The 8007-nt window shown below is 44.1% G+C and overlaps 1 protein-coding gene across 4 annotated transcripts in view; it reads left to right on the plus strand.

Annotated features, from left to right (window-relative positions):
* ZZZ3 (zinc finger ZZ-type containing 3) overlaps positions 1-7258 on the plus strand; it is a 107667-nt gene extending 100409 nt beyond the window's left edge. For all 4 annotated transcript variants that reach the window (XM_019531240.1, XM_019531242.1, XM_019531243.1 and 1 more), the window contains 2 exons: positions 5481-5581; positions 5935-7258. In XM_019531240.1, coding sequence (XP_019386785.1) covers positions 5481-5581; positions 5935-6079 — 246 coding nt within the window. In that variant the 3' untranslated portion in view covers positions 6080-7258. The remainder of the gene's footprint in view (positions 1-5480; positions 5582-5934) is intronic.
* The last annotated feature ends 749 nt before the right edge of the window (positions 7259-8007 follow it).

An 8007-nucleotide genomic window follows, 5' to 3' on the forward strand; every position in this document is an offset into this window, starting at 1 on the left:
CCTTGGACACCTGGCTTCCCTCCCCTCTGGGATCTCAGCACTTCTCCAACTATCCTCCTTAACTCGTTGAAGTTTGCCCTCTTAAAATCTAGGGCCACTGCCTTACTGCTTGCCTTTGCCACCTTGCGCTGGATGGTGAATTCTAGCAGGTGATGATCGCTGTCGCCGAGGTGGTCGAGCACCCACAGCCCTCTCACCAGGTCATCACCTGTGGCCAGCACTAGGTCTAACAAGGCGTCTCCCCTGGTGGGGCTATGCATCCCCTGGGTTAGATGGAGGTCCTGCACTCTGTCTAAGAACCTACGTGAACGATCTGACCTGGCTGACTGCTCTTCCCAGCAGAAGTTCAGGTTCCCCATGACTACCACATCCTTAGCCTTCACTACCTCTGTGAGCTGACCCAAGAAATCCTGGTCAAGCTCCTCTCCCTGGTTGGGAGGTCTGTAGTAGACTCCCACCGTTAAGTCTCTTTCCCTTCGACTGCCTTGTACCCTAACCCAAAGCACTTCAGAGTGCCCCTCTCCTGACTCCTTACTAATTGATGAGGATGTGTATTCCTCCTTAATATAGAAAGCCATGCCCCCACCTCTTTTTCCTATCCTGTCCCTCCTGTACAGCCTATAGCCCTTGACATTCACCTCCCAATCATGCGTTGAGTCCCACCACGTTTCTGTAATCCCCACTATGTCCAGGCTGGTGTCAGCCAGCAGGAGGGTGAGTTCCTCCTGCTTGTTACCCATACTATGAGCATTTGTGTAGAGGCATTTGAGGCCTCCTGTAGATGTGTGTACTGACCCCCTAGCCCCAGCGTTACCCTGGCCCCTATCTCTTACCTGTTTATTTGCTTTGCTTGGTGGTCTGGGCTGGGCTGTAGTTGTGGGTGCTGTTTGGTCTGGCAGTCTGATGTTTCCTCCACCCTTGTCTACCCCTTCCCCCGACGAGCCTAGTTTAAAGCCCGCCGGAGGAGGTCTGCCAACCTAAAAGAGAACACACGCTTACCTTTAGGGGAAAGGTAGAGCCCGTCCCATCCCAGCATGTCTCTCGTTGTGATGTGCTGGTCATGGCTGAAGAAGCCAAAACCCGCCTCGAAGCACCATTCCTGTAGCCGCCAGTTGGTCTCCGCGATGCACGTTTCATGCTGTCTGCCTCGTCCACTCACTGGCAGGATAGAAGAGAAAACCACCTGTGCACCCGTCTCCTTCAGCACGCACCCCAGAGCGTGGTAGTCCTCCATCAAGCGATCAGGGCTCCTCCTGGCCGCATCGTTAGTGCCCACATGGACTAGGACCATGGGGTAATAATCGGTGCTGACTTGAAGCAGCCATTCAACATTTTACTTCATTCATGTTGCTCAGTATGTTGCCCTCAGCCTTACTTCCAGTACACTATTCAAACCTGGCTCTACAAAACAGTTTATTCCCTCCTATGCTTGTCTTATGCTCATCCCTACAAACGTTGAGAGCACTTTATAACCAATAGCTAATCTATCTTTACAGCACCATTTCCGGATACAAGACTGCTTGTATCTCCGTTTTCCAGATGGGAAACTGAGGCACAGAAATTAGATTTAAAAAATTCACTACCTTTAGACACCCAGCTTAAGATGACTTGTGGGATCTGGTGTTTCAGAGTACTTGGCAGTGTATACTAGAGGTGCATTGATGCATCGATCCCATATTGGATCGACGCTGATATAAGGAAAATGGACTGTATCGACAATAGGCTTTTCTTGGCTGAAGTGGCTGATAATGCCACTGATAAATGCCCCATGCATGTGTGCAGCTTCAGCACAGCATGCAGGTGGTCAGGAGCGCAGCATGGAGAACAGCTAGGTCTGGCTAGTAAGTCTGTTGTGGGGGAAGGGAGAGGGAAGGGGTGTGGCAGGATAGATTGAGGCCCCAGCAGTGCAGGGGGGAGTGGGGCTGGCTCTGGAACAGGGGCAGGCATTGAACACCTGGGGTGGGGCACAGGATGAAGCCATGAGCAGCTTGTCCAGGGGGGCTTGGAGAAGGGGTGGTGGCTCCTGCCGCTGCACGCACCGCAGGAGGGCATGGGGGGCATGTGCTCCCAGATCTGCACGCAGGGCAAGGGCAGGCTGCTGCTGTGGACTGGTGGCGCCGGGCTTTCCCCGGAGGGGGCTGGGCCACACTGCATTTGGGGTGGGCAGTGGTAGTGCTGGGAGAGGGGGCTTGAGGTGGGGTACAGCGAATGTTGGGTAGCTGCAGCCCCCTCCCCCGCTAGCCGCCTCCTAGTGCTGCGACCGCCTGCCCTGAGCACAGCTCGGCCCAGCGCCACCCCAGCCTACAGTAGCAGTCCACTGTCCCCTATGTACAGATCCAGGGGCATGCGCCCCCCCATGCCTCTGGGGGCGCATAGTGGTAGGAGCCCCACTTCCCCCTCCCGCTCTGTCCCCTGCTTTGTCCTGGCTGTGCAGCTCCTGCCCCACTCACCCCCTCACTGCAGGGGCCTCGATTTGCCCACCCCATGTCCCTTCCCTCCCCCCTTCCTCCACAGCAGACTTACCAGCCAGACGCTGCTCTCCATGCTGCCCAGCTACATATCAGAATTGGATCAGTATTGATCAGTATGGCTCATTAAAAATCAGCCATTGCTATTGGTCCAAAAATTCTCTATTGGTCTACCCCTACTCTAATACTGCTTCATATAAGAAAAACATAGTTCCTTTGATTTCCATTACTGTTGAGTGTATTTCTCACTTCTGTAGATTGGAGCACATGGGCTTAAGGTAGGCATCCAGGAAATGAGGAACATGCATCCATTGACTGCCTGTGAAAAATCTGTTTCAAGTGGCTTAGCATCGCACAAGCTATGGCAGAGAGGGAATCTAGATTTCCCAGGCAGCATTTGTTTGAAGTGTCTGGCCATTCTCTTTCACTCCACTCAGGTCATACCTTTCAACTTCTGCAGCAAGTGAAGTAGGGTTCCAGCAGACAGCATCCCTTTTTCAGCCCAGTCTCATAGACGGAGCAGGTCTGTCCTGTATGCTGAACTGCAGTAATACTATCTGTGCAGACCAGCACTACTAGGGAGTGACAGTGGATTTCATAGATATTTGCTACCAGCAGACTAATGGTTAGGCTTAGAAATGTTGAGATCCTGTTCAGGCCTTGGCTAAGTACTGATGGTCAAAAAGTCTGAGGCTGAATCTATTCAATCTTTGCAGGTTAGTCTAAGCTGCATAGATTGAACCAATAAGCAAGCGAACAGACATTCACTTTTGTTTCTGAAAATGCAGCCACATACCTGCAGTGGCTAGGGGTGCTAGAGCACACCTCCCTATTCAGCTTGGGCCAAGGCTAGCCAACCTACCCTGAGGTGGGGGGGTGTGTGCAAAGCATTCTGGGATACTGGAGAACTGTGAGTTAACTTGAATCTTGAGGGGATGTCGAACAGAAATTCAGTAAACTGAGTTAAGTTAGTCTGATACTATATACAGCCCAGTTTATCTTAAACTGGTTTCAGCCATTTTGAAAGTGGTTTATGTGCACCAAACTTCTCTTGTGTTACAGATGTGAACCATTTTCTGATCACTTACCATGGTTTCTGTGTAAATTCTGTCCCTAGCCCTAGTGGGTACAAGCCTCTTATGCCCTCAGTATGGCTTCCCTCCATCATGTCTCTTCCAGTAGGCTGCCTTCCAAATTCTGGATCTTCTCCACTGTGGCTTCTTCCTTGTCTACCCAGCTTCAGTCTCCATTCATTAGACTTCTCAATCAAGTTTTCTTGTCCAGCTTAGTCCTAATTCTCTCCCCTAGCTTCTTATCTGATTGGACTTCTGTGCTTGTGTGCATGTACACATGCATACTTTTTCTCAGTTTGTCTGGCCTTTTGAATTCCTCTCTAGTCTTGATTCCTGCCTCCCTCCCCCAACTCCACTTTCTCCTGGATCATCATTTTAATCTTATCTTGTACCTGCTCCCTTCTCAGTTTTTTCCTTTGCATGCTTAGTAGAAGCAGGCTGGTTTCTTAGCCCCTCATAGTCTCTCCTTGTACCTAGTTTACGTCTGATTTTGGTGTACCTCCCACATAGCCAACTATCTTCTAGTCCCTATTTCTCCCATTCCCTGTACAGCTCCTAGTCCTAGGCTCCCTAGCACTAGCTTTTGTACCACAGTTCCTGTAGCAGCCTCCCCATCCTTTGCCGTTCAATTTATCTTCTTACTCAAAACCAGTTACAGGTTCTCCTCCAACTCATAGGCACCATTTCTTCTCCCTATCCAGTCTCAGTCTCTTCAGGCTCTTTGTTCCAATCTCCTCCTTCCCTTTACCCTAAATTAGCTTTGTCCCTTCTGAATTCACGGTAGTTTTCTTCCTCCTTTGCTCTACCTGCATGCCAATACAGGGGTCACTGAGAGCAGGAGAGAGACAGGTTTCCTCTTGGTAGTTTGTGTAGCAAGCCAGCAACAGCTCTTACAGGGAAAGTCTGGGTTCCCACTGTAGCTCTGGGCTGGATCATGATAAGCTAATTGTGGTGCATATGTGCTGAAGTTGGCATTTGACAGTGTAAGAACTGGAGAAAATACTCAGTGAGGAAGAAGTAAGTAGTAAAGTTGGGGAAGTCTTTGGAGCATTTGGGAAGTGTGATTTTTTTTTTTTTTAAGGCCTGTTTCCCTAAAATGGCCACATTTCAGCAGGTTTTCTCAACAGTGGCAGGGATATTCACACACCACTTTCCTGCTAGATTTCAAGACCTGGTTCCAAAGTATGGGAGTAGAACTGTTCAAAGAAAAGGTCTGAAGAATATTTTAGCAGGCAGAAAACATATTTTGCTTAGCCTTGTTCTTGGAATCGGCTGTGCTGTTTTGGCTGAAATTTTCCAGGAAAAAAAATCAAGCTTACTCAGACACCTGGCTTAGGACATTTCAGCCCAAGTTATCAGCAACTGAAAACAGCATCCCCCAATGGGAAGTGTCATAACCTTCATAATAAGTGTTGCTGCCCTCCCCTGATATATAGTAAGTTATACTTACAAAACATAAAAATGGTGTAATGGAATAACTGAAGATACTATCTCTTATCCTTATCAGTGGTCTGGTTGATAAGGGGCTGATGTCTAATATATTATGACGTGTAATATATTATGGAAACTGGATTCAACTTCAGGCATTTCAGATCAAAGGGAAGTGTAGGTATATCATGCCTCATCCTCGAGTTACGGTGATTTGCTTGTACTACTTTGCAGTAATTCCTTTGACCGGTTTAGAACTGATGTGTCCCAGATGGAAATATGTTCAGTTCTTCTTAACCGGAAAGATGAGAGCTTCAAGATAAAGCTTCAAGAGAGCAGTGGGGGTAGTGGTGTGGGGGTGGTGGTGAGGAAACGGTTCTCTCTCGAGCTCAGGATAAATCATATGCATTGTCTTTGAGTGCAGTGCATTGCTCTAAATGAAAATGTAGCTTTTAAGTTGCATATTAAAGGTTTCTTTTTACAGTGCCCTTTTGTTCTATATATTTCACAGTGTGATAATTGCGGCATTGAACCTATTCAAGGTGTTCGATGGCACTGCCAGGATTGTCCTCAAGAAATGTCCTTGGATTTCTGTGATTCTTGTTCAGACTGGTGAGCTGCAATTGTTGATCCTTATTATATGTAATTTACTTGAATACCTGCTTAAGGTGTAATTGCTAAATAAACTCATTGTATATATTGGACTAATCCTGGTTTCATCAACGATTCATCTCCATAGTAAGAGGTGACTGGAGTATAACTGTGACATGTCCCTGCTGGGCTTCCTTATGACATAAAAGTAGTTTTATACTGGTCAGTTTTGGGGAATGCATGTACTGTATTATTAAAACCTAAGCTGTGTAAAATTAGATATGCATTTTCAAAATCTATTTATTGTTCTGGAAGTGAAAAACCTGGAAACATGATTTCATTTTCTGAGTAATTTTCTTTTCTTTTCTTTGCAGTCTACATGAAACAGAGATTCACAAAGAAGATCACCAGTTAGAACCTATTTACAGAGCTGAGACATTTTTAGACAGAGACTACTGCATGTCGCAAGGAACAAGTTACAATTACCTTGACCCAAACTACTTTCCAGCAAATAGATGACATGGGAAGCAGACTTACAATGTGGGGCTTACTATCTTTGAAAAATAACAATGGCGCCATTGTTAATTCTGTGCACATTTTGGAAAGACTGCTTTCCCTGAAATGTCACTCGCAGCATGACAGCTTCCTGGGTGTACTTGTCAAACTACAGCTTTGAACTGTCATGGTTCTAGATCACTGAACAGCAGCTGAACATTCCTAGTGTGCAGAAGGTTTCATTGGGAGACTTTCGTTTCACCACATTAGTTATTTTTAGGTGGTGAATCTAAACAAAAAATAAATACAAGAAGGTGAGCCAGAAATGAGAGCACACATTAAAGCGAGAGTAAATTCCAAAGGCTTTGAAGAACTTGGTTATAATGAGATCCAGAGAAGATGAAGTATTTATATAAAATCAGTTTAGTAGCTTGCAGTTTTGTTGTGAAATAGTTTTCGGCACAGAAACTGACTATGTTAGGCAAGGTTTTAACCAATGACAGTGTTTGCTTGTAGGATATACTCTAAAAAAAAAAAAAACAAAAAAAACTCACTGTCCCAATGATGGTTGGTTACAGGCCTTCATTAAATTGGAGCTGCTTAATCACATTGACTTTTTTTTTTTAACCACAATGAACTCTATTTACCAACAGTGAAGCACTACAGGAGGCAACTCTGGCATTGCTTCCTTAACCAGCTCATGGTGTGTGAATGTTATAAAATTGTCACTCAGATATATTTTTTAAATGTAATGTTATATAAGATGATCATGTGATGTGTACAAAATATGGTGAAAAGTGCCAGTGGTAGTAACTGTGTAAAGTCTCTAATACTCAACATTAACTCCTTTAAAATAAAATACACAGCCTTCTGCCTCTGTATTTGGAGTTGTTAGTGCAACTCATCAAAGAAAACTGCCTACTATAAATCATATATATGGTAATAATTTTCCTCTTTTGTAGTCTGCACAAGATCCATGAAAGATTGTATTTTTATTACTATTTAAACAAGTGATTAAATTTAGCCTGAGCAGTGAGCAAGGGTTCACATGCATTCTTTTATACTGCTGGATTTTGTTGTGCATCATTTAAAACATTTTGTATGTTTCTTCTTATCTGTGTATACAGTATGTTCTTAAATAATGTTCAATTGTCAGGAGAACTGTGAGAAATAAAATATGTGGATACAGTCTGTTTATATATAGAATGCTTGCTGTGATTTCCTTTTTGTGTAAATTTTGACTTTTCAACCGACATTAACAATAGAAAAAAGTACATTATAATAGGTCATATGAATATTTAAAAGGCTCAACCATGCAAAGGGACTCAGTGCCCTCAACTACTTTTGATTCAGTAGGAGTTGAAGGTACTTTGCTCCTTACAGACTGTGCTCAGCCTCTTGTAGGATTAGGTCCTCAGTTTCTTGTATGTTATACCATACTGTCATCCCCCTGTGTCCACTCCTGACTAAAGGAAGACATTTTAGCAACTTCAGTGTATTAGCCTAAAGATGTACTGATGTCTGAGGAGCTTTGTAATTATTGTGATATACTTTTAGCTAATATATCTTTTTTAATGAAATGTATAGCTTGTGATTCAGAAACAGTGATCATTTTTTAACTGTAATAGATGTCCACTCGCGCACAGACTTGAATTTCAGAGTGATTAGAGTACAGAAGGAACACATTAGCTGAAAAGTATGGCAATAAGAACGTTAATTGGTGGGTTGCATTTGACAATAATTTTACTTGTAGCTTGATTACAGTGTTAATTTTCATAATTTATCTAGGTGTAATCATTTTTGTTTCAGAGAAAAGGTGTAAGCACTTAATATATTAGTAGATAATATAGCACAGTTACTAAAACACTGAGTGATGTAATACATCATCTGTAAGCATCTCATATACTTTGAGAAATTTAATAAACCTAAAGAAATATAATATAAAAATTCAC

The sequence above is a fragment of the Crocodylus porosus genome, unplaced genomic scaffold (genome assembly GCF_001723895.1).
Source record: "Crocodylus porosus isolate Cpor-Errol unplaced genomic scaffold, CroPor_comp1, whole genome shotgun sequence".
Taxonomy (NCBI): Eukaryota; Metazoa; Chordata; order Crocodylia; family Crocodylidae; genus Crocodylus; species Crocodylus porosus.